The sequence below is a fragment of the Equus quagga genome, chromosome 15 (assembly GCF_021613505.1).
Source record: "Equus quagga isolate Etosha38 chromosome 15, UCLA_HA_Equagga_1.0, whole genome shotgun sequence".
Classification (NCBI taxonomy): Eukaryota; Metazoa; Chordata; class Mammalia; order Perissodactyla; family Equidae; genus Equus; species Equus quagga.
In genome coordinates, this window is record NC_060281.1 from 14,718,586 (window position 1) to 14,745,170 (window position 26,585).

At 38.1% G+C, this 26,585-nt stretch overlaps 1 protein-coding gene across 6 annotated transcripts in view; it reads left to right on the forward strand.

The window, feature by feature from the left end:
- Nucleotides 1-26,585, forward strand: part of PKHD1 (PKHD1 ciliary IPT domain containing fibrocystin/polyductin) — a 412,643-nt gene that overhangs the window by 367,948 nt on the left and 18,110 nt on the right. For 4 of the 6 annotated variants that reach the window (XM_046639693.1, XM_046639695.1, XM_046639694.1 and 1 more), the window contains 4 exons: nucleotides 5,243-6,257; nucleotides 16,576-16,711; nucleotides 17,727-17,814; nucleotides 22,898-23,005. In XM_046639693.1, coding sequence (XP_046495649.1) covers nucleotides 5,243-6,257; nucleotides 16,576-16,711; nucleotides 17,727-17,814; nucleotides 22,898-23,005 — 1,347 coding nt within the window. Of the gene's footprint in view, nucleotides 1-81; nucleotides 242-5,242; nucleotides 6,258-16,575; nucleotides 16,712-17,726; nucleotides 17,815-22,897; nucleotides 23,006-26,585 lie in introns of those variants that run through there. The other 2 variants (XM_046639697.1, XM_046639700.1) reach the window with 2 other exon arrangements.

Sequence of the window (26,585 nt, forward strand, 5' to 3'; positions counted from 1 at the left end):
TCTCGCTTAGCCTCACAAGGAGTTTGCTCTGTCATTCATCCACCTCCTCTGAGTAATTAATTAATCTCTCCCTTTTTATAGGTTCTGTCTTATCTGCAGAATTTCAGCTTGTGTCTAAACACAGCAATCGGCCTTTTTTTTCTAGTACATTTCATGAAGCTCTGAATTATCGTGGTGATGCATTAGCTGCTTTTCACAATCTCCTCTTGGATGCCAGACTGATTTACTTCAAAAAAATTAGGTATTAATTGTTTTAAAAGAACATACCTTTCAGCTCACATAGGGCATTTCCTTTGTATAGAATCCTTATTGTCAAAACTCTAAGGCAGAAAATTCCTGTTAGAGTAAGCTTGTACTCCCAGAGATGACTATGTAACTGTTAGGTGGAATTATTTTGTTTTTGTTTTTTGTCCGTTTTCACTTCCTCTATAAAAGAAGGATTTTCTAGTTAACTATAATAATGCATCCACTATGTAAATCATTGTTTCCCCAGTGGGTAAATGCTACTTGTCTGCAGCTTTATCTCCATTACAAAGAAGCTGAGGCAGCCACATCCCAATCATCACTCTCAAACTGCTACCCAAGAAACTTCAGCTCCGACTTAGAGAAACGCTGTATCTTTCATAAGCCTGGAAGCCTTAAAATATAATTAATACATTATTTATTACAGATTTTTTTTGCACAGCGTTATTCCTAGGATAGCAAATTGTAAAGACTGTATGGTTTTGGAGAGAAAGTGTGCTGTTTGTTTTATATTTTGTCAAGAAGAACTGAACCAAAGTAATTTAAATATTCTTTATGCTTACACTGGATCAGATGGGCATGTCCTCCATTTTATGGGGATGTAGGAGGGAAGCCATGGGGAGAATATTTTATAATTACCAATGCTTCATGAAACTCTTTTTACTTAAGTTAGGAGATACTAATTATTGACTTCATGAAGGTCATCGTAGTAAGTCTCCAACCAAATGTCTCAGAAATCAGAATGCATGTGTTCCTTTCATAGTAAAATGTTCATGCATAGAGCTTCAAAACATGAAAAAGGAATACATTAGGAATAAAAACAATGCATGTAATTGGCATGGTACTAGTTACTCTGAAATCAGGAAGGTAACTGACTAAATTTAAACAAGCAGGTAATTGACACATATTTGAGTAGCCATATGTGCCTGGCATTTAACCCTTAATCACATCACAGTGCTTAGTAATAACAAAAACAATAATAACCAACTCCTTATCATTGAAGAGAGAGTTGATATAGTTAGTAACAAAATATTCTACTTAAGCAAGCACAAGGAATCCCAGTAAATGTTTATTGGATTTCTTGTCTCAGTCTCTAGGGTTTATAATCCAACTCATACAAAATTCCAACAGGTTATGAAGATTTGAGAGTGACTTTTCATACTCATCTATCACCTTATTCCTGAGCTTGCTCATGGGCACTGGGCCTGTCCTAGGTTCCAGAGTGGACATGTGCTCTGCAACACGTATATTCAGCAGGAATTGTGCTCTCAAACTCTCACATTCAAACCTTCTCTGACCGTTCCTGCTTCAAACCCTTCAATCCTTCCTCCTTCAATTCTCCCTCTTGAGATCCTGTCTCCAACATGGGTAGTCAGTCATACTCTGCTCCGTCCAATCTCATTGCTGAATAAGAGAATAGGAAGCATTAGATCCTGAAGGCAGAGATGTCCTGGAGGTCCAGCATTTTTGTGAGACTATCTTCTGGGGGAATAAATAAAAATAAATATATTTATTTTTTGATATTTATTTATTTGTTATGTTAGCTTTGGAAGACACTTGCCATCAGGAATAGAAGTAAAGAAAGAAAAGCCCATGGGGCCGGCCCAGTGGCAGAGTGGTTGAGTTTGTGCCCTCTGCTACAGAGGCCTGTGGTTCATGAGTTCAGAGCCCGGGTGTGGACCTACACACCACTCATCAAGCCATGCTGTGGTGGTGTCCCACATACGAAATAGAGGAAGACTGGCACAGATGTTAGCTCATGGACAGTCTTCCTCAGGCAAAAAGAGGAAGGTTGGCAACAGGTGTTAGCTCAGGGCTGACCTTCCTCACAAAAGAGAGAAAGAAAAATTCACATTCCTGCATATATATTTATTTAATAAATTAGTGAATTAACAAGACAAAAATGTTTTGCCACAACAGAATCTTTTTGTGGACAAATCAAGTATGTGATTCAAGAACAGAAGAAAATTCTGTGACTATAATTAGCCATAATTTCAATCTTATGTTTTCATGTGAAACAGTTGGATTTCTCACAGTATTTAGTTTTCATTCATTAGCATCAATTCAGGGGACAATTCTCAGAATAACCTTTTGTAATGTACTCTGTTATTATTGTTGTGGTGAGTTGGTTTAAAATGTATTCCAGCTATAGAACAATAATCTTATAGCTAGACACCTGGCAAAGAATAGATAAAAATTATTTGACAAACAGGAGTTTCGAAAAGATCAATATGTATCAATCAAGTAATACATAGTAAGGAGCATCTACTGTGTTTTAGATAGTGTGTTAAGCCCTGTGGTAATTTAAATATGAGATGTAGTACCTGGCCTTGAAAAATAATCTCTTAAGGACAGCCTACTAAGTTTATGTAATTTATCAAAGTACGTATAGTTACTTAAAAGCAGAGACTGAGAATCACATCAACTAAGAGAATGATTATTTTATTTAGGGAGAGTTCCAAGAATTTAGCAATCTATAGAGATGACTTTAAAAGACATTGTATGTCCTGGATGAGAAGCAAGAAGAGCAAAGTCAGGGATCTATAAAACTGGGTGGAATGTGAATGATTAATCAATGGCATCAACATGACTGGAAAAAAGTATGTAAAAAGAAGGAGAGGGAGCTGTAGAGTTTAGAAAAGGGGAACCAGTGTGATTCAAGGATTTTCCACGAGGGAAGGCCACCTAACTATCTCATTTGAAAAGGCTATACCTGCAGTAGAGGTTGGTGCATCAGGGTCTCAAAGCACAATTTCCGTGGCTATTAAGATCAATTCATTCCTTTCATATGGTTTCCATGTTTTGAAGACAATTCTTTTTTTTTTTTCTTTTTTTTTCCTGCTTTATCTCCCCAAACCCCCCCGTACACAGTTGTATATCTTAGTTGCAGGTCCTTCTAGTTGTGGGATGTGGGACGTCACCTCAACGTGGCCTGACGAGTGGTGCCATGTCCGCGCCCAGGATCGAACCCTGGGCCGCCGCAGCGGAGCGCGCAAACTTAACCACTCGGCCACGGAGCCCACCCTGAAGACAATTCTTGATTTAACAATAGCACTTCCATATTACATGACCATAGGGAGAAAGACACTATGTAAAAGTGACCATTTTTTAATATTTGATAATTAAATCTCTGTTTAAATTAATAACTTAGTATTCAATTTACTGAATTAAATTTCTTTAAGAGACAGAGCACTTCAAATTTTCTATTTTTATCTTCTGTCAGTTTTCAAGGAATTTGTTTATTTCATCTAAGTCATTGAACGTGTGGGCATAAAGTTCGTTTGTAACAGTTTCTTTACCTTGGTCTGTAGAATCTGTAGGAGTAATCCTTCTTTCATTCCTGAAATCGAGGATTTGTGCTTTTTCTTTTTATCTTGATCAGTCTAGTGAGGGGTTAATCAATTTGTCAATATTTTCCAGGAATCACGTTTTAGCTTTGTTCACTTTCTCTAGGTTTTTGTTTGTTTTCTATTTTATTGATTTCTACTGTTATATTTATTATTTCCTTGCTTCTACTTACTTTGCATTTGCTTTGTTCTTTTTCTAAATTCGTAAGGTAGTACCAGAAGGCATTGCAATCAGATAATTCTTTTCTTGTAATTTAAGCATTTAACATTATCAATTTCCTTCAAAGCACTGTTTTCACTGCATCCCACAAATTTTGATAATGCTAAAATTTCATTATCATTCAGTTTGAAATATTTTACAATATAGCTTGTAATTCTGACCATTATTATTGTTGATATTATTGTTGAGGCTCAAGTAAACCATGAGCCCTACTCCTGAAGCAACATTTTGGTAATTAAATGTATTTTTATCATAGGAGCTTTGGCACAGTTTCCTAATCATATCATATGGAAGGAAGGATGTAGGAGGAGGCTAGATCATGTTCAAATGTAGTACATCCTGCATTCGTAACAGTTCAATTTTTTATTCTTCCAATTCTTAAGTTGCTTTAATGAACTAGTACTAAGCAAATTAAAATATCCAGAAAACAATACAAGCCAATTTTGTGAATATCAATTTTAAATCAATGGAACTCTTTGTTTTTTGGAAGGTAAAATATTCCTGTGGATTCAGAACAAGCACTACTCCAGGCTCATAGATAGGAGGATTGGGAATAATGGATTGGGAATACTGGATAACGCTGTTTCTTTAAGTGTTTTCATTAGCTCCCATCATCCTCAACTTGGGCTCTATTTAATGTCACAACTCCTCAAATTACTACTGTCTTCTTTTCCCCTTCTTCTATTTCTTTCATTTTCATGTTTAGAAAAAAAGAAAGCATGAGGGGCTGGCCCCATAGTTGAGTGGTTGGGTCCGCATGCTCTGCTTTGGTGGCCCAGGGTTTCGCTGGTTCGGATCCTGGGTGGAGACACGGCACCACTCATCAGGCCATGTTGAGACGGCATCCCACATAGCACAACCAGAAGGACCTACAACTAGAATATACAACTATGTACTGGGGGCCTTTGGGAAAAAGAATAAAAAAGAAAAGAGAAAGCTTGAGAAAAAAATTATATAGTCTGACATCCAAACTCTTTCACAACCTGGTCACAATATATCGCTTTATTTTTAATATATCTTCATAAATTCTCTGTTCCAGCCCCTCAATCTACTTCTTTTCCCATTGACTCGAATATTATTACTGCCTCCTCTCGTATCCTTTTTCCATTATGGAGGCCTTAATTCTTCTTCTTTTTTCCTAATTATTTTACTCATTCAATATGTTTTACACTTAGCTATTGCATCCATCATTAATTTTAAATAGCATATATTATGTAAGATATACATTTAAATTATATTAAACGGCTGTTATTTATTGTATGTATCTTTCCACATTTTGCCCCAGACTTCTTGCATTCTCAGTAGCGAGCACACTTAAATGTTGAATAAATATTTCATGAGTTTATAGATGATGATAAGAGCGAGGGATTGCAAATCGTCTTTGAGAGATTGTGGTTCATATGTCTCTTGTTTATTTTCCTTTATTTTATAGGTACATTTAGAGAAGAACAGAAATGCATATACCGACCCCTGATACAAGGCTACATCTGCAAACAGACTGACCAAGTGATCTTAATTCTTGACAATGCTGATGCCACTTGGGCAATGCGCAAGTTATATCCAGTTGTATCTGTGACTAGCGGTTTCGTTGACACCTTTAGTAGTGTAAATGCCAATACTCCCTGCTCTACTTCAGGATCTGTATCTACTTTCTATTCCATTTTACCTACCAGGGAAATCACCAAGGTCTGCTTTGTGGATCAGACTCCTCAAGTTTTGCGTTTTTTTCTATTGGGGAACAAAAGTACTTCCAAGCTTCTCTTAGCTGTATTCTACCATGAACTCCAGAGCCCCCAGGTTTTCTTAAGGGGAAGTTTCATTCCACCCACTCTAGTTCAATCAACTTCCTCATTGCTGGATGAGCCTATTGGTTCCAACTATTTCAGCATCATGGATAACCTCTTATATGTTGTCCTACAAGGAGAGGAGCCCGTTGAAATACGCTCAGATGTTTCCCTTCATTTGGTCCTCACTGTGATGTTTTCAATCCTAGAAAAAGGCTGGGAAGTCATGTTCCTTGAAAGACTAACTGAATTCCTGCAGATTGGCCAAGACCAAATCAGATTTACTCATGAGATGCCTGGCAATGAAGCAACCTTAAAGGCCATTGCTGACAGTAGAACAAAGAGAAAGCGCAATTGCCCAACTGTGACTTGTGCCAATCATTATAGAGCTGGTCGACGTAGACCTCTCATGATAGAAATGAGCTCACATAGGGTCCCACCACCAACCACTACGGAACCTATCTCAAAAGTGATGGTCATTGAAATTGGGTATCTGCCAACAGTAAAAAGCACTGGACCAATTCCATCTTTATCAAGCAACAAACTACAGAATTTGGCTCACCAGATCATCACTGCTCAACAGACTGGACTACTAGAGAATGTTCTGAATATGACTATTGGGGGGTTAATGGTGACTCAATCAAAGGGAGTCATTGGATATGGGTAAGTACTAATTATAATAACATCCAAATGAGGACTGATTTCTTGGGTGAATATTGCAAATGTCAATCTACTTATGCTGAATCACATAATCTGCCTGCTTCTTAAGATAAGAATAAAACTTTAAAAAGTCATTTATAAACTTACATTCTCAATTTTAAAATTCTTTATTAAATCCATATTCTTCATGATTATTCTACTTCCTGGGTGGTTGAGGACATTATATTTTGGTACCTTAAGGTGAAAAGCATGTAGAAAGAGATTTTTCTAAAACAACTTGTTTTCTATTCATTTGTTCATTCTTTTATGTATGTAATGAATTTAAGCAGTGGGCTAAATTCTGGGTTTACTGAGGTGAAACTGATATGATCTTTGCCTTAAGGGACAAAGTCACTACCTATCACAGTTTCATAGAGCTGTGAGCTAAAACTTGAGTACTGAGGGAGGTGATAATAATTCTGCCTGTAGGGACAGGGGAAGGCACTTAGATTTAGGAAAGTTTTGGAGGCATGACCAGGAGTTTGCTAGGCAAAAACAGTGACCCTGATTGGGTCTTAATCCAGGATTAACTGAGGTATTAACCGAGGATTATCAAGCCCTGTAAAGGACGTCTTTGTCAAATTGTGTGAGGCAGGAACATCACTGCTGCCAGCTATGTTTATGGCACAGACTTGTGTAGGATCTGTGATGTCCTTTGTGCTCTGTTATTCTGACTGTACAAGCTGATATTTTGAAGTCCTCAACCAGGTTTCTGTTCAATACACAATTCATAAGTAAATTTATGGGGCTGGCCCCATGGTCAAGTGGTTAAGTTCGCATGCTCCACTTCGGCGGGCCAGGGTTACGCCAGTTCGGATCCTGGGCGTGGACCTAGTGCCAATCATCAGGCCATGCTGAGGCGGTGTCCCACATAGCACAACTAGAAGGACCTGCAACTAGAATATACAACTATGTACTAGGGGGCTTTAGGGAGAAGAAGGAGAAGAAGAAGGTAAAAAAAAAGGTTGGCAACAGATGTTAGCTTAGGTGCCAATCTTAAAAAAACCAATTTCTCATCACAAGAAAAAAAAATTTAAAAAAAAAGTAAATTTACCTGAATATTTCCCTTCACTTAGTAAATGAAGAAGTATTTGAAGTACACAAGAAGGGAAGGCAAGTTGAAATTACTCTCAATTTTAGAGATTGTGTTAGCCAAGCGATGAGTTGACCAGCCCAAGTTCGTCAAGACTTCTATCATGAGGTCAAGACTCTTCAAGTCCCAAGCTCCACTTTCTAGAAGATGCAAAGGAACGAAAAGATGCCCCAGACTGAAAGATGATTTGATCTTCTCATAATGCTTAGGAAACATAAATAAAACTAACCATCTCACAAACGCATGCTGTTTGGTTATAGAGGGCTCAAGAGGGGCAAACATGGACATTACTTATAAATATGTCACCACCACTGGTGCACATTTTGAGTTGATATTGGGTCTCTGAAATAGGTAAAATTATTTAGATTCTGAGCTATATTACTAGGTACAATTTTACAAATTGATATTCCTTTAGATTATTCTGCCACTGCTTTTTCATCTTATTTATGGTGGTGCTAACAAATAAGCAATTAAGATTCCAGGGGTATTAGTTCCTTCTATACAACCATCTCCAATTGATGTGGGCTTCACTATAAAATCAAAAGTAAAAACAAAAAAAGACAGCTTTACATTTTAAGGCATATTCGACTAATACGTTGATTGCCTTTTTATACACAGAGCAACATATCCAAATGAAAACTTAGCTAGTGTTTTTGTATCGTATTTTACCTGTCTTTACAATGGAGATAGGTGTTCTTCTTCCATACATGACATTAAGATGTATGGAAGATACGAAAATAAATCTCAAACAAGTTTTTCTTTTTTGGATCCTGGTTGATGTGAAGGGCTTTGGGAATTGTTAGCTTAGAATTGAAAAGTATCCCTAGTTACATGATTGCTCATAATCTATTAAATCTTGAATATTTTTAACAAGCACCAAACCTTGTTACTGATGTTATTATGATATTGTGCATGGTAACACAACAATCAGAAATCTGCAAATCGATGCTGATGCATCTTAGCACATGTTTAAATATATTTTCTTTCCTTTGGCCCAATTTCATTGAGATCCTATTGAGTTGTGATAAGTATATTATATTTATGGGTGACGAGAGAGAAAAAGGGCCAGTCCATTGCTAAATTTCATTTAGATTTTACAGTACTGAGCTTTCCTAATAGGTTATCATTCCAAAATGACTGATTTTTATGTTATATATCAAAAAAGACTCAGTGAATATTTAGCCTTTAACTACAAGGAGAGAAAAGTCAAAGAGTAGAAGCAGTGGAGGTGAGGCAGAGGAAATCGAGCAGAGAGTAGACGCAGCACAAGCTTAGGCACACACACATACATGTGTGGGATATCATTCTATCGTGAAGAAAGGAAACAGCTTCAGAGAAAAGATCATCTTTATTGTCCTCCATCCTTTATAGCCATCAAGTTTTCACTTTTGACTCAGATGTTTCTGATTTAATGTGAAACTGCTGAGCATGTGTATTATACCATCGATTTTCTGTTGGGATGTCTTATATCCCTCATCTCTCTCTGTTTCTCTAGTATTTTAAGAGAGATTTTCTAGACAAGAGGCCAAAAGCAAATCTTCTGAAGATAAGGAAAGGCTGCTTCTTAACTATATCTGAATAAGTCTCTGCAGACTGAGAAATGCCATGTCCTAAGGGACTGAATGAGAATTAGCAATGTTTCCCATGGTCCTAAGAATTACTCAGCAGGGTAAACAACCCTGAAGCCCTGTGCAGGCCCCAAGGCTAGTCTTGTTTCCTTCAACTTTGATCAGTGTCAGTTGGGACTTCCATTGAACTCAGTGGAGAGCCATTGACAAGCTAATGAATTGACCTTGAGACAGCAGAAATTAGTCTAGAGACGCAGGCCTCTCAGTGAAAAGCACCAAAGATGTTCCTGAGAGGTTCACTCTTGTGAATTTAGTGGCGTTGCATGCATTTCAACAAATTGAGGCCATATTGGACATTTACTTTTCACCTGCTTTCGAAAAGCTACCAACTTCTGCTTTGTGGGGAGAAATGGTGTGCTGTCTACACTTTAAGTAAATAATGCACAGTGAATTGTCCTCTCCTTATCTTTATCTTCCTCTAGGGGCATCTGGATTTCAGCTTCCTTTGCTTGGCTAAGTTAATTCCGTGAACCTGTTTTCCATCTTGCAAAGCTTGGTTGACCTCTGTTGTCAGTTGTCTTCTCCTCTCCTGCCTTCTTTATCCTTGTTGATTGGCACCATTTTTACTTTTTAAGTAATTTCAGTGAAGTTGAGGGAACAGAGATAAACATAGTTTCAATCTGCCCTTTTTAAACTGGGGGTTTCCCATGGGGGTCTTATTTCTATATTCTGTCTTTTTTTCTGGAATCCTAGCAGGATACATTTTATATTGCTTCCCTTCCTTTCAATAGAAAGTTAATTTTTGCTCTCTTTAATTTTTTCCCCCTCATTTCTCTTCTTCTCCCTCCCTTTCTCCTGCTTCATTAAAAAGAAAAAACCCTCTAAATAATATTCTTTGTCATACAGTAAAATTAAATATGTCTGTATCTTTTATGGAAGTTTAGTTATTGAAATGCCAAAGTTATTTGTGGTTGGCAGAATTTCTAACATGACCTCCCAAAGATGTACTGCCCTAACCCCAGGAACCTAGGAATAAGATGAGAGAGCACTTCTACGAATACACTGTTATGTTGCACAGTTGGCATTAGGATAGAGAAAATATCCAGGATTATCAAGATGGGCCCAGTCAAACACATGAGCCCTTAAATGAGGAGAGCTTTCTCCTGCTGTGGCAGAAGAAGACAGAAAAGGAAAGCAGAGAGATCTAACATGTGAGAAGGACTTGAGTGTCTCTGCTTTTAAGATGGAAGGGGCTGCATGAGAAGACTTGTGGGTGTACTCTATGAGTAGAGAGTGGACCTTAGCTGACAGCCAGCAAGGAAGCAGGGACCTCAATTCTACAACCACAAGGACATGAATCCTACCAACAATCTGAACAGTTGTTGAAGTGAATTCTTCCTGAGAGCCCCACAGAAGCCGTGAACCCACCCAAGCCTTTCTGGAATCTTGACCCACATCCTGGAGATAATAAATTTGTGCTATTTTAAGCCACTAAGTTTGTGGTAATTTGTGATGCAGCAACAGAAAACTAACATGCTATCTCACATAAAGGTCTTTGTTTGTGACATTGCCCCGGACCTTGGGCCCTGAAAACAGTTATCGTGAGGGTGGGCATGACACTATGGGAGTGCATACCTGTGTGTGTGTTCCCATCGCATTAGTATCTTTTTAAGTTCCCTTGCTCTGGGTAAGGAGCACCCTGACTTGGAATAGAGAAGAAAACTGGGAGAGACAATTGGTGAGACAAGTCTACTGGCACTCGGTTTATTTAGCATCTTCTTTTGTGCAACTTCTCCATGCCCCCTGGGTTCCTGCTTTCTAGGAAGCAACTGTTTGGAGTATCAAGGACAGAATATTTCTGTCAACACAAGAGGATGTTCTTCCTAAGAGTGGCAGGATCATCCTGAAAGAGATTCCTGTACTGCAGCTTGTCTCTTTCCTCCCTCATGGCCAAACCATAGCTTTGCTGTTGAAGACTATTTCTGCACCTTTTTTTCTTTTCACTATAATACAAATTCACTATTTTGTTGAGTGAGGTGGATAGCAAAGTTGTCATAATGGTATTTCATATACATGGCTTTGTGGGAAAATGGGATGCTCTGTATAAGCAAACTTTCCACAATTAAAAATTGTTCCTTTTATCACTACACTTTTTAAAAGCCTTCATCTCTTAAACTTAAAAAAAATATTATCCAGCTTTATTAAATGGGGACTAAGATACCATTCACATTATTATTGATGATTCATGGTCATCATTAAAACTAGCATTTATTTCACAGCCCTGTTTCTGCAGTGACGCCCATAGGGACCACTGTTCTTATACTGAATGGCCCCAGACCACTAAATCTTGGATTCTACTTCTGCCGTTTATATTTTTTCCACTATTTCCTTATAAACAGGATGTTAATTGTGATCTATTGCTGCCATCGACACATCTGTATCCAACAGTTCCCCACCCACATGGATATGTAATTGTAATTCCAAAATTGAACGGCACCACCTTAAAATCAAGTAATTTAAGATTTATGTACAAATGGTGAAGTTGTAGGTAAATATAATAAAGCCTCCTGAAAACTTACATTTCAATGTTTTTCATTTCCCAAACATTAATTGAACAGTTATTATGTCCAAAAAATTATAATTGTGGCTCGTGTGGAAATCTAGAGATTTTAAAATTAATCAATAGGCAAAAAAATGTTATGCAATTATTTAATATGTTATATTAAATCTCATTATTCTATATCTGTTACAAAGAAATCATTAATTTAATATGAAGCTGCTTAACCATTAATCTAGTTTTTCATAAAATTAACTTAAATGTTATTTCTATCTGTATAATATTCATTAGGTGGTCAAGACTTCAACCTTCTATTATATTTCCAAGAGTACCTAAGCACAATGTCATGAAGAACAAACGATCATTCTAGGGGCCAGCATGGTGGCGGAGTGGTTAAGTGTGCATGCTCTGCTTCGGTGGGCCAGGGTTCACAGGTTCAGATCCCAGGGGCAGACCTATACACTGCTCATCAAGCCATGCTGTAACGGCATCCCACATACAAAGTAGAGGAACAGTGGCACAGATTTTAGCTCAGGGACAAACTTCCTCAAGCAAAAGGGGGAAGATTGGCAATGGAGGTTAGCTCAGGGCCAATCTTCCTCACCAAAAAAAAAAAAAAAAAAAATCATTCTATATTTGTTGCGAATAGGGAAATGTAACCTGCTTGGCTTCTCTACTATTCAAATACTCCTGTGTAACCAATGTCCTGTATTAAATTTCTTCCGTAAAAAAGATCTTGAGTGATTCCTGTTTTCCTGGTCAGACTATGACTGCTACAGCACACCAATACAAACATGAAATTTTGAATATTTTGTATATGATCTTAAAAAAATGTATTCAGAATTACCATTGACCCAGATAAATTATTCATGCTATATTTATTATAACATATTATTTTAAATGATTTACCAACTAGAATGCTTAGGTTTTCACCCTGAATTGACCTTCTTGGAAGATGTGCTGTGTTTTTTACTCTGTGTCTTTGTACACTGCTGGCGCACTGCAACCTACACTTAGGGTTACTCAAATCTCATTTTGAAATGAATAGTTTGAAAAACCACAAGAGTTTAATGATAAGTATTAGAGCATAGCAGTAAGCACGCCGATTGAGGAGTATACCAGAACTTGAAGTTGGCCGGGCCAAGATAGGTGGTGGGTTTCCAGAGGCGTTTAGTGACCTAATTGCAGAGGAAGAGTGTGTTGGGTACTGACTTGTCATAGTATTACTATAGTAACAGCTATTGGGTGCTTACAATGTGCCAGGATTGGCACCACTATGCTATCGTGTCAGAAGGGAACCATTGGGTCATAAGACATTTCTTCCCTCTTTGGAGTTGCGGTCATTGAGGACATCTGGCTAGGTTTAATAGGGAGCATAGGGACTATGAAACAAATAAAATGGTATTTGCCAACTCTGAAAGATAACCAGGAAAGTCATTCTTGCCCTACAAACTATATGGAAGAATGTTCCTGAGGGACAGAGGTCACCGTGTTCTGTTTATCTTTTTGTATCTCGCAGTGCCTTGAATGATGTTTGTATGTAGTAGGAGGGTTAACATATGTTAAAATGAATTGACTAGAGAACTTACTTTCTTCTTCCAGGATATAGAATCTCTCAAATTCCCTTGGAATTCAAGTCCCCTAATGGTGCATGTAGATTCTGCCCTATCTAGCTTATTGAAAACAAGAGTGATTGAAAATGCGTGGGACACCCTGGAACGTTTAATCAAAACATCGGGCTCTTTTACAGGAACCTGTCTTAGTAGCTTTCAGGAGATGAATGCTAAAGAGGGACTGAGGAAGTACCTGTAACCCCCACACTCCCTCAGCTACCGCCAGAGGTCCCGCCCACAGGCAGCTTTCATTGATAGCATTTATTTGTTTGTTTGTTTGCTGGGTTTGCTATGCAGATAGAAATAATCGCCTCCTCCACAGGGTGAGCATTTCAGATGTGGCAGATCGAAAAGCAAGACTCGGAGTGAATAGTGGTGATCTCTAAACTGGGACATTTCTTTAATCTCTTCATCTTTCTCTTTTAACCACACTTAAGCATAGAAGGGAAAAAAAAATTCTTTCACATACCTGACTGGGTATTGGACGCTGTTGGCTGGTGGTTAAAACTGGGAGGGTTGGAGGGAACTTTCCTCCCCCATTTTTTAAAGTTTGGCTGTGGGTCCTCCTGCCTGCAGGCTACAGTCACATTAGTGCTTGGAAATTGGATAACGACAGCACAATGACAAATCCAGGTTGCTTGCAATAAGTTGCTAATCCCTTTGCTTTAATATCGGAGCAGCGTATAATGATGTTTGGACATCACTCCAGTTTACTGACGACCCCACTGGGGCCAGCAATAGAACCTTACAACCGTCTAACAAGGCGTCAGGTGACTCCCGTCGTCACAGCAACGGACACTGGAATCTAATCTTCCCTCCATCCCTTCTAGCACCCAATAACGCCTAGATTATATAAGTGGCCCATCATTGCTTGGTAACTTGAATCAATTAACGTTAATTCGCACAATGCTATGATGTATTGTGATCACTTTCATTTCAGGGAAGGGGGAGAAATTGCTATAAGTCACCTAAAATGAGGTTGTCTGTGGTGCTGAGGTATTAATTGGGTGTCCATATTAAATGCAAAAGGAGCCCCATCGTGAAAGGAAAGTGGATGAGTGACTCTCTTGGCTGCTATTGACCTATCAGAAGAAGACAGTGCCCTTTTCCTTTGCCTTTATCTATTACAGTTTTCCCTATTGCGTGTCAAGTTGATGTATTATAAAAAATTCATTTGGTGACCTTTCACCCCCTTAGCAGATTAAACAATTTCACTTCGATGGCATCATTAACAGGACCCTGCATTTAATGATGATTTCTCTAAAAGGCCACGGAGATTCGATTTTAAGCTAACAGATTTATTGCACTATTATAACATATCGTAAAAAACTGTACCACCTACGGTCAGGTTTTAGGATAGAAACTGCTTAAGAGTTTATGTGGAGCTTAAAGTGGTATTACCTTGGGATATGCTCCAGCAGCAAGTCTCTGACCTCCAGTGCGATGCTGTTTACATTTAATAAGAGATGTTTGCTCACAATAAACTTTAAAGTGTGTCAGCGACAGCCCTTTCAGTGGGGGTTCAGGCCGTCAGTTCCCATCCCCTCGTCTCTAGACATCAGTGTACTTATGTCAGGATCCTTGAGAGTCTTTCAGTTTCTGTAACCCACGCTGCTAGCCTGCATCCTGTCCCACATCACAAAGCACTGAAGAAATAGGGTAAGAGAGAAACAGGATCTGGTAACAATGTTAGATTTTCCAGTAGCCTATGACCCATAGAAAGATAGAATTAATAGCACGGATTTAAAAAATCTGATTTAAATTGTTCCATTTAAAAAAAAAAGAAAAAAGAAGCCTTACGCTCTCAGGCTAAGGAAACTAATAATTGGTGATTAGGCTAGGGTAGGTTGCATTCCCAGTGAGTGATTCTAGCTGAGAGGTCAGGACCTTAGGTGGTAGATGACCGAAGGGGATCCTTAGGACCGCATATGCCCACTCTGCCCCCATTTCCCAGGATTCTCAGGGGAGATAGAAATTGCTTCCTATAGAAACTTCATAGTTCGTGATCCACTCTATTTGCTCTTCCACTGTTTCCTCTTTTGAGGACTAATTGTCACCTTTACTTGACATCAACCCTCCATGTTAAATAAATATTTTATCCTTTTCTTCTCACATAAGAAAAAAAATAAAAGGCTTGAGAATAAAATAGTTGACTCATAAGCATTTAATTGAGGGCAGGGTAAGCTACTTTTTTTGCTTGTTTGTTTTAAATCAAAGCGTTGTTAGACCTGACCTGGGCTGTTTTGGGTATAAGTCACCAAGAGATGCTCTATGTTAGGGCAATATATGTGATATATGATGTCTCCACATCTCCGTTTAAGTGCTAAAAATCAGTTGCATGCTATGATGTGTAATACACAATAGGCTAATGGGACAATAGATATATAATCTATAATGTTGTTTTAATAAAGGTATCTTGCTCATCAAAAATACCAAAGCTCCGGGAAAAAGATCTTTTCAGGTATCATGAACTATATAACCATTTTCTTTTCTTTTCTATTTATTTCATTTTATTGCTAAGTCTCATCAGCAATTAATGTGCTTGAAAGTGGTGAAAACAGTACAGCTCGTTGGTTAACTGCTCGATACCTTGGCCACACACTTACTATTTGTAATACCTTTGGCAAGTTCCTTCAGCCCTTTTGGACATCAGTTTCTTCATATGTGAGTCAGAATACCTACCTCATAGTGTCATTTTAAGGATGCAATAGGTTCATACGTGGAAAGCTTAGAATAGTACCTGGTACACCGTAAGTGCTTGGCTTATATTAATTGTAAGTATTATTTTCCCTAAGGCTTTCCTTCAATTAAAATAAATTAATCAATTAATCCCACAGTGATTGAACCTATTTAGTGCAAGCACACCGTGGAGAATGTAAATATGAAAAGGTGGTTGTAGGATTCAGTGAGCTGTTCCCTGAACAACAGTGGTGTGTGGGAGCTTGCTCTCATGCATCTCTTCCCAATTCTTTTCAGCGACGTCATCTTGCTACCACAGAATCAGCCCTGATGGGAGTTTGTGTGCCCTGGAAACTGGAAAACTCTACAAATCAGGGCCTTTTCAGGGAGAGCTGGTTTACTAGCATACTACTGAACATATCCCACCTTCTAACTATTTTAGTCTAAGTTCCCTCTCTGAGGCTTTTTTTGGGCCCGATGTTAATAAACTGTGTTAAAAATCTAAGTTCATAATTTGTGCTTCTCCTCTGTCATCACACAAACATACACCCAGTCCGTCCTTTACTTTGTCTAAGCAAACATATAAAACAAATATAAAACTATTCTTGGGTTATAAGATTATGTTGGCGATACAGTGTATTACTAAGTTCTAGAAACAAAGGCGAATGTGAATATTTCCACTGGTAATAATGTCTTATGGAAAATAGCCACTGCAGTGATATTTGTAATCTTACGGATGCATTCTTTTTTTTTTTTTTTTAACATGTGCCAGAAATACAAGCAGCTTTAAAACTGGGAACTTGATATATATTCGGCCCTATGCTCTTTCAGTCCTGGTCCAACCTTCAGATGGAGAAGTAGGAAAAGAACTTCCAGTACAACCACAACTGGTTTTTCTGGATAAGCAGGTAACTTGTTCACAGGTAACAGTCTTTCTTTCGAGCCAGGTAGCATGCTGTGTTCAGCACATTTTAGATTTCATCATGTTGATACACATTTACAGAATGCCCACTGTGTGACATTTGCTGCACTTGGAAATTCTTATGACTCTTGTCATTTTCCTTCCATGTCACAGCCTGCTTTCCTCCCACTTTCTATGACTGTCCAGAATTTAATTAAGGGTAAAAATATAATTCTGATACTTTTCCTCCCCAAGCAAATTCTTGAAGGATATCTCTCATATCTTCTCAGAAATCTAGCCTTCTCAAAGAAGTATATCTATATCTGAAGAAGTAATTTCATATGCTAATGAAGGAATTTATGCCATCACATCTGCATCATAGTTTTATGTTATTTTTAATGATTTCTCTTGTATGCGGTTAAGTAAATCATCAATAAGAGGCTTCTGTGCTTAATTCTAATTTCAGTGTCCACAGCCTCTGATTCTATTTTATGGTTTCTATATTTACTAAAGTCGAGGGAAAAAAAAAGTGAAATATGATAGTTAAATCAGCTTTCCACTCTTTATTTTAAAAATAATTTTTTTTGAAAAAATTACTTTTTGCGAAGGGCAGAAGGCCATGGGACTGAGGTCCACTCTTGGAAACCTGTCACTTTGGATCTAGTCTGGCCCTCACTTGACTCTCTCGTGTTTTCTTCTCCTGATCTTTCCTTCCTTATTAACCTTAGCACATAATGCCACTCTTCTCTCCTATAAACTCAGCTTCCTTACTCCTCTCCACTGCTCTGCCCCAATTTTTCCTGCAGTAATCTCCCTTCTCTTCTGTCATTAAGCTAAATTTGATTATTCTTAACAAGAGAAAATTTTTTTTTATCATTTTATATCCTTTGCATATTATTTCTATTGAATATGTCCTTTATAAAAGATTCTATCTGAATTCTCTTTTTTTAGATAACTTCCCCAAATTCTCTTCTGAATCCATCTTTTTCTTTCTTTCTTTCTTTCTTTTTCCCTATTTCCAGAATCGGAGAGTAGAGTCCTTGGGCACCCCCTCAGAGCCGTGGGCTATTTCTATTTCCCTGGAAGGGACATCAGACTCCGTTCTGAAAGGTAGGCATCTGTGACATTCAGCGACCTGTTACTACTGCCTCTGCACAGAAGATGCTTGCGACCATTAGGAATTCACAGCAAGGTTGGTAATACTCAGCATCTTCCATGATTTGGAAGAAACCTCTCTCATCCCAGTCTACGATGCCAGTGTCTGTGAAAGGGAAGATTGAGCTGGCAGTAAACACCTAGGGAACGACCTCCTCCTCTCCCTTCCCCTGCGTGATGAAGGAGCATTCTGTTCATACCCATATCCTCAATATGGTGTAAGGGAAAGGGCATGGACACTTCAGCTGGGTCTCAAATCCCAGCTTGCTATGCACTACTCAGCCCTCTGAAGACAAAAGATTCTCCGGGACAGTGTCATGGACTGGCCCAGGGAGCAATTCACATGTACAAAGTAGTTTCTATGGGGAAACAGAAAAACTCACTCTCAATGTGATGAAGAATAAATGTGATGGCAAAAGCAAAGCACCTGGCACAGAGCAGGCCCTCAGAGTTCACTGTCCCCTCTCCATCTTTCTTTGCCCTCTCTTACCTTCCAGCTCAATGCCAGTACCACTGCTCGCTTCATTTACATTCCCTGGAGCTTGTGCACATGAAAATCAAAATAGGTATCATTTAAAGTGCAGACTCTTAGGCCTTGGCCCAGGACAGTTTGATTACATATCCCTCAGAGAGGCCCAGGAATGTGTGTTTGAGGGCCCGGCCTGGGAAGAAACAAGCAGGTGCGACATGGTTTTTATAGGAAAAATGGTTCCTAAGTTCTGAATTCTGTCTATCTGACAAAAAAACTCCAAACAAAAACCAAAAAATCCTCTTGAAATACAACCTACTCAAAGATATAAGAAGACTCACCCCGCCCCCCGCCCCAGTGGGCTGTGACAGGTTAGGAACTCAGAATCCCCAAGGGTTAGTCCTGGCACTGCCACTGGTTTGTCTTGTCTTTGATTTGGAGCTTTAAAAGTGCACATTATTTTATTATGAAATAGTTCAATCATTATGCTTTAAAACAGCTCAAAATGTGATCCACAGAAAATATTTTAAGGAGAATGTGTTTGAGAAGCAGAAACAGGCAAAGGAGTCTAGTGACTGAGGGAGTTAAAGGGAGGAAGTGAAGTCAGAGGGGTGGGCTGGAGCCCGACAACAGAGGTGAGTTTGGACTCTACTCTCATGACAGGCAAAGCCATTGGAGGGCTGTAAGCAGGCTGTGAGAAGGTCTGCCTTACATGTTTAGAAGACTACCCTGTTCCGTGGAGGGTGGGATAGAGAAGAACAAGAGTGAACCTAGCAGTCCAGTTGAGAAGTGATCACAGCAGGCCAGGCAAGAGATGATGGTGGAGATCAAAGTGTGGGGATTCAGAGCATCTTTTAGAACTAACATCAATAGCATGTAGTGGGAATAAAGGAAACAAGGACTTAAGGCTGACTTTTGGATTCTGACCTTGATGTATTGGGTGGATACCGATGTTATTTACTGAAATGGAAAAGACTAGAGGAGGAGAAAGAGACAAGAGTTTTGATGAGGAGAAACAGAAAAAGGTAAGTAGGAACTGGCTTTTGGGCCAACTTAAGACAGAGGTCTTTTCATATGTGTGATGAAAGTTTGAAGACAACAGGAATGATCGGTTTCTGGTTTATGATCATTCCAATTTGTGTTTCAGAGTGTCAAAAGGGCTTTCTGTTCTTATCTGCCCCCACTCTAGTCCCCCACACAAATGATTAACCATGTTCCTACTAGAGGCCTCCTGTATGTGTGCAGTCCAGGAGGACATCTCCCAGCACGCGGATCTTTCCTGAGATCCTCAATGCTCCATGCACAGGGGGGTCTTGTCTCAAAGAGTGTCCTCTTGGTCCTCAAAGCACCCAAGGATTCTCCCTCCTGTTATGGGTGGGATTGTGTACATCCCTCTCATTTGAGGGACTCCTAGTCACACACAACCACAGTTTAATTCCGGGGTTCACTCTGAAGTGAAGAGAAATTTCTTTTCTATCAACTTAATACAATCCAGAAGAGAGGGTCCATGGCGCATTCTGAAATCAACTCCTATATTCCAATAGCGGCCAGAGATTATCACAGTCTGGAAAAGTGGGCCTGTTAGGTCCCTTTAATCCCTCTAACCAATCACAGTGAGAAAATTAGGAAAGGGTGCTGAGAATTCAAACTGATTATAGATTATTTTTAAGATAGGTCATGAATAATATTCTCATAAAGGAGAGCATCCACTGCCACTCCCCAAACCTCTAACCCAGACAGCCCTTTTCACAAAGCTTTACAGGGCAGTCTAGAAGAATAGAACCAATGGATTTACCTTGTCTGCATGAATTCAGAATTTCTGAATAATTCTAACGAGGAGCTAGATCAAAGTAAACCTCTGAACTAAGCATTGTACTGCTGTTTTAGATTAGAAAGACTTTCTTAAATATTAGCTCAGTTGTGGTTTGAAAATAATAAATGTTTTCAAAATATGCATAGTAAATAAAGATTATAAATATATCCTTTAGTATTGGTAAAACAAACAAAAAAAGAGAATAGCAATTATGTTTTAGGTACAAGCGTCTCTTATGACCAGGATATTTGCATATCATAATGGGGAAAGAAGCAAGCAATCTGGTTACTTTTGCCAAGCCCTCTTTCTAGAAATATGGTTTTAAGTATTGGCCATTTATGCAGAGTTACTGCTGTCAGGGTAATACAGCACCCTTTGAAACTTGTTGGTGACATGTTGAAAGACAGATTCCTTACCAATGAATCACTGACAATTTTAGGTTGGTATGGTCTGTTTTGTATGATCTGTTTTGTCACTATTGTCCTCTCTGGAAGATTCAGTAGGAAAGTATGAGGAATGAACTGAGGTTGTCTTCTATGCACGCATTTTTTTTTGGTATCATAAAGTAGGGAAAAAATTTTGTGTAGTTTTCTGTCTTTAGAATGCCTGCATCACCAAAACACCCTATTTTATATGATTGAAAGTATCTCTTGAAGCCATCATGAAATACTTCTCCTTAACTTCAGAAAGAATGGAACCAAAACCATTTGGGATGGAATACCTAACTTATTCTCAATGTTTTCTGGAGAAGAAAAAACAGCAACAACAAAACTATATATGTCTAGTCTAAATTGTTCATTCTACAATTTAACTTCATGTTCTTTTGTCTCGGGAGATCCTCCTTGGTAAAAATATGTTATAATCTATTAACAAAAAGTGGATTTATTCCCTCAAAGATTATTATTTAAGGGCCCTTTAGATCCTTTGGTATTTAATTATAGATTCTAGCTGTAGGAAAAAATATGTTCTTAATATTTAAAAAAATAAAGTCTCAACATTAATGGACTAATAGTTTGGTAGTGTGTATGACTAGGGGTGAGAGGGATAGTTGAGGGGAGAATTGAGGCTGAAAAGGTATTTTAGAAACCACACTTCCTGCAGACACGCATTCAGGTAGCATTCCCTGGTAGCCGTGTAATCAATTTCAATCTTGCTTCAAATCCAACAGCCCATCTCAACCCATTGTTTACACCAGCTTGATCAGGGAGCCTGTCAATGGCATTTCTGTATTTTACACTTTGCCATTGCAGGGATGGGATGAACCCTGGAGTAATGTACTGTACTTGGCAGCAACTGCCTCAGCTTTGGGGCACATATGCTTCAAATCTGAGAATATCATAGATATATATGGGAATCTTTGTAGAGATCTCTGAGGCAAGCTGGTATTTAACACAAAAGCAAACCCATTTGGAGCTAAAGCACTTTCCATTAGGCAGTTTGACGGCTGTTCTACGAGGCAGACTCACTGTGCTCCACGGACACATTTCGATTAAATGCTGCTTTGTATTCCTCCAAAGATGGGAACAATAAGGACGTTTGTCAAAGGAAAACTGCAGCAAATGATTTCATGTTGAACATCTGTACTCTGCGGTTCATTGTTTGCAAGAGTTTATTGACCATAATTTTGATGCATATAGGTTTTAAAGAGTATAAACTGCATTTATCTTGGGCGCCTATCATTTATTTGAGTCTTGGCTTATTTATTTCCATTTTTCTGGGCATTTTATTTATTTTGGGACTCTGACGAGATGAAGGAAAAGATGTTTCTGAAAAAGGAAGTTTTAGTTAGCTCTGCAAAATTGATGAGGAAAGACAATGTTTTCACAAAAAGGATTGAGCAATTGGATTGAAAAATGTAACTCTAAGCATATTATATCTCTATGATACCTTTCAGCCTTAAAGATCTCAAACGAATTTATAAACTTTAAGACCACTCTCCTTTCTCATTGTCCATCAAACCAATCATGGTGACATTTCCAGAGTGAAATGTAGCAGCTGTTAATTAGCAAAGTAATTTGAGGATGGTGGAGTCAGAAGACTAATTAATGGCATTGTGAATGTGGTCCTGAGTTAAGTTCTTTCTTTCACTTTATAAATGGACGGCCTAATGTTAGAAGATGTAAGCTTTCTGTTTTGCATTTCATGCAGGAAAACCATAGCCCAGGCAATCCAAGGTGCTAAATCAAGGTAGCCTTTATCAGTCATGATTCGATGCATTGCCGTGGTCCTCATCTATTGGCTTAATTCTGCTACCATATAAATTATAGATCCCTTGACTAGAAGAGAGGCAGAGCCTAGAAACTGTTGACCTGGAAGGATGACTTGCTTTCTTGAGAGATATTTAATAAGAAAACAGTCAATATATAGTGGCGGTTAAGAATTGAAATCAAGTATATTTGAGCTATCACCCAAGCACCAGGTAATGTAACCTTTTACGAGCCTATTTCCTAATCTATAGCATATAGATAGTAGCATATATTATAGGGTTGTTGTGTAGTTTATTTGCAGGGATGTATCTAAAGCACAGTGTCTGGCAGAGTAAGCTTTCAATATACGTTAGCTGTTATTATTATTATTCTATCTTGGACTATTTGGTTTGAAGACTTGTCTAAGAAAAGGCTGATGGATTTAGTAACCTCTTTAACTAAAAAAAGTTTTTTCCTTTGTTGTCCAAATGCCTCTCTACAGAGAAGACTTGAAGAAACTCTCTCTAGTAGGTAACTAACATCTACTTTCTGTTTCTGTGTTTGTTGTAGGGTGTACTCAGGCAGAAGCTCAAGATGGTTATGTGAGGTTCTCCAACTTGGCAGTTTTGATCTCTGGGTCAAATTGGCACTTTATTTTTACTGTCATTTCGCCTCCAGGTAATTTCAGTGCAATGTGTTTTTATTATCTGTTTCTTTAAAAAAAAAATAGCCTTTTCTCCTTTATAATGGGAATAACTCCCAGCATGAATAAGAAGTCATATTGTTTAGAGAAAAAATTCACTTGGCTATATCATTAAGGTGTAAGAAGCAAAAAGACGTAAATTAAGGCTCCAGAGAATCCTGGAAAGCAAGAATAAATCCAAATGTACATTTTCCTCTAGTTGTTAAAATTTACTTTGAATGTCCTACTTTTTTTATTTTGATGACATTTGGTTAGACATAAATTAGAAAAATTTAATTTGTAAGAGAGTCATGAGATATTGAGTATTATGAAATCTTATCTTTCGGTCCCGCCCACCTCATTCACTGTCTCTCCACCCCGGAAATGGTAACTATACTCATTCAAAATCCTGGTACTTTAGAAGTCTGGGTACAAGGTGTGTCTAAATTGCTTATATGGGCCAATTCTTCTTGACAAAAATTTAAAAACAAATCTCCCTTCTGAAGTATGCTTGATAATTTTTGCTTTATTAGAGGGTAATACTATTCAATAAGTTTGTAGTAGATAATATGTTAATTAAACTTCAAGCCGGATGAGCCTATGCAAAATACCACTGCCCACTTCCACATAGAATGGAGCCAATCTCCTCCTACAGAGGGGCAGTGGGAGGGTGAATTTTGACATCCTCTTTTTAAACGATTGAATTCTGATAGGGACACAGAGTTATCTACTTAAAAAACATAAGGTAACTATTGCATCCATTATTGTGATTTACCAGAAAAAAAACTCCTTATCTAAGAGAATACCTAAAAGAATTTTTAAAATACTGACATCACATTTGAACTGAAAAGTAGATCTCTATAATCAATTATTAATTTTGTCAGGAAAGTTATCTTGATACTTAAGACATGCAAGTGTGGGAAGCAGTTAATGCACAGGTGTGATAATGCAAAGTTTTATAAAATACATTAAAACAGTTATTACAGGATTTAAATGTCTTAGTTATTGGAAATGGCAAAGGAAATCAAATGTTCGATGTGAGGTGTCTGGAGCCCAACAACAAATATTTAATTAAGGCCTGATATTCACCCTCTCTGATAAAGCTTAAATTCACACTGTCATAGTATACTTTCGAAAAGTTAAAGATATGACGCTCATGAATATATAATAAGCACTTGTCAATAAGTTACTTAACTCATTAATGAGGGAACCAGGAGGACGGCAAAGGTGGTTTAAAGAACATTTGAGAAATATAGATTGTAGCCAGGAAAGAACAGCTGAAATAAGTTCGCCAAATTGGATACAGGGTAATAAAGCTGGAACCTTTGAGGTTACGTGTCTACAAATATCATTTGCTTCTTTCCTGGATAAAAATCACTTGCAGCTTACCAGTCATCTACAGATTAACAAGACTGGGCCGTAATTACTGTTAAATATTAATAAATATTAAGTCAAACAAAAGTTTATTCCAAAGAATTTGGTAGACCTTGGATAACCCTGTTTGAAAATGCTCCAGTGTGATCTGTAATCATTTTTTTCCCCTTAATTCCAAGTTTTGGAACATTTTTCTTCCCCGAGGGAATATCTTCTGTGGTCAGGTAATACTATTATTATTTTGTATGGCAGATATCCTTTTAATACTGATGACAGTGTCCTAAGGTAAGCACAGGTTCATGAAGAAAGTTGTTCCGTCAGTGTTCTTGACCAGGGGATCCCCAAGGACACATGCAGAGCTGGATATTTTGTCCCAGACTTGTTGGATATTTAAAACACCATTGCCCTTTAATTTCCTCAGTGGTTAACTTAGACTAACTAAATACTTCATCAAGGTTACATTAAAGAATAAGTTATAAAACCAAACGTAAAATATGGTGCAGACAGAAACTTTTCAATCACACATGTGATTTTGAGCTGGCCTTGGTTTCCCATTTATTAGACTATTACTTTCTTTTCGGTTCTGCCCATAACTTGTCAAGTAGCCTAACTGAGGAGTCATCTTGACAAGATTTTCTTTAGCCTTTTTCCTTAAATTAGTCTTCATAATTTTCAAGACCAGGTCTATGAGGTGAGGCCCTACCAGAATGAGATTTACAAAAGTTTAAATTAGAAGAGAATAGATAGAGGATAAAAAGAACACATTAAAAAGCCTGCACTTCTGTGACTCCTTGTTGACATGACGTTGTTAACAGTTAGCAGGTCCTGAGAGTAACTCCCAGTTTCCAGGTATATCAGTTTCTAGTGCCAGAATCATTTGGGAAAGCAGCTCTCATTCAAACATTAATAGGCCAATCAATGAAGTTTCTTATTTCTAACAGGCTTCAAAATAGGCATGACCAGCATTGATTCATGGGTTATTGTTTCATTTGTCCACGAATCAAGAAGAGAACTTGCAAACGTTTTCATTATTTTCCCTCTTCTCTCTCAGAGGAAGGAAGAGATTTCTTAGAGTGAAGAATGCATCATTATTCCTATTTTATTTCATTATCTTTTCTCTCCATTATTTATTTATTTTTCTTAGAAATGAAGAAAAAGGACAGAATTTACTTAATGCCCAGAAATGGCAGATAATGGCAGATGTACTTCCTGATTTTAGATCATGGAAATTGGCAATCTGCCTGTCTAAAGTTTCTAACATTGTCCATATCTTTATTTTTTAATGGAAGTAGATGTCACTTTAATCCATTTTTCATTAATCACTACATACAAAGACGTACATTTCTTCAGCTCCATAGCTAAATTGCAGACATAATAAAGACATTTCATTTTCTTTATATATATATTCTTTATATATATTTATTTACTGAGATATAATTGACATAACATTGTTAAGTTTAAGGTGTACAACCTGCTGGTTTGATACAATATGATTGCCCCTGGAGCATTAGGTAACACCTCTGTCACATCACATAATTATCATTTCCTTTTTGTGGTGAAAACAATTAAGATCTAGTCTCTTAGCAACTTAGAAGTTTATAATACAGCCTTGTTGACTATAATTGCTATACTATTTTAGAAATATAGAATTGAGGAACTGAGAAGTTAAATAGGTCTTTCCAAGTGGGTATGCACTCCTCACTGATGCGGGCTCGGCCAGCCAAAGTGTCGAGAGACAGATTTCTTGGACTCTCAAGGTCTGGTAGTAGTGCTCTTTTATTCAGAGAACAGCATGGGGACAGGACCCATGGGCAGCGAAGGGCTGCAATGTGTTGAGGGTGGGACTAATGTTATAAGGCATGGGTACATGACTTATTTTCTACTAGACAAAGGAAAGACGATGTAAAAAGTCATTAAACGGTATCAGGGCAGGTGGGGTCTGGTTATTCTGTGTTCGTCTAACTTTAGATATGAATTGGGTCATATAGATTGGCATGTAGGCCAGGACCCCTTGGGCTTCTCTCCCCGGGGCAGCCTTGATCCACATCACTCATAAGTCTTTCTAATATGTTCACTAATCCAATGCATCTATCCATTTCTGATACTTCTTGAGACACTGCCAAGAGAGAAGGGTTTCTATAAGTTTGTGCTACTGCTTTGGACCCAACCTTTCCATATTCACTATCATTATTGTGGTCTGGG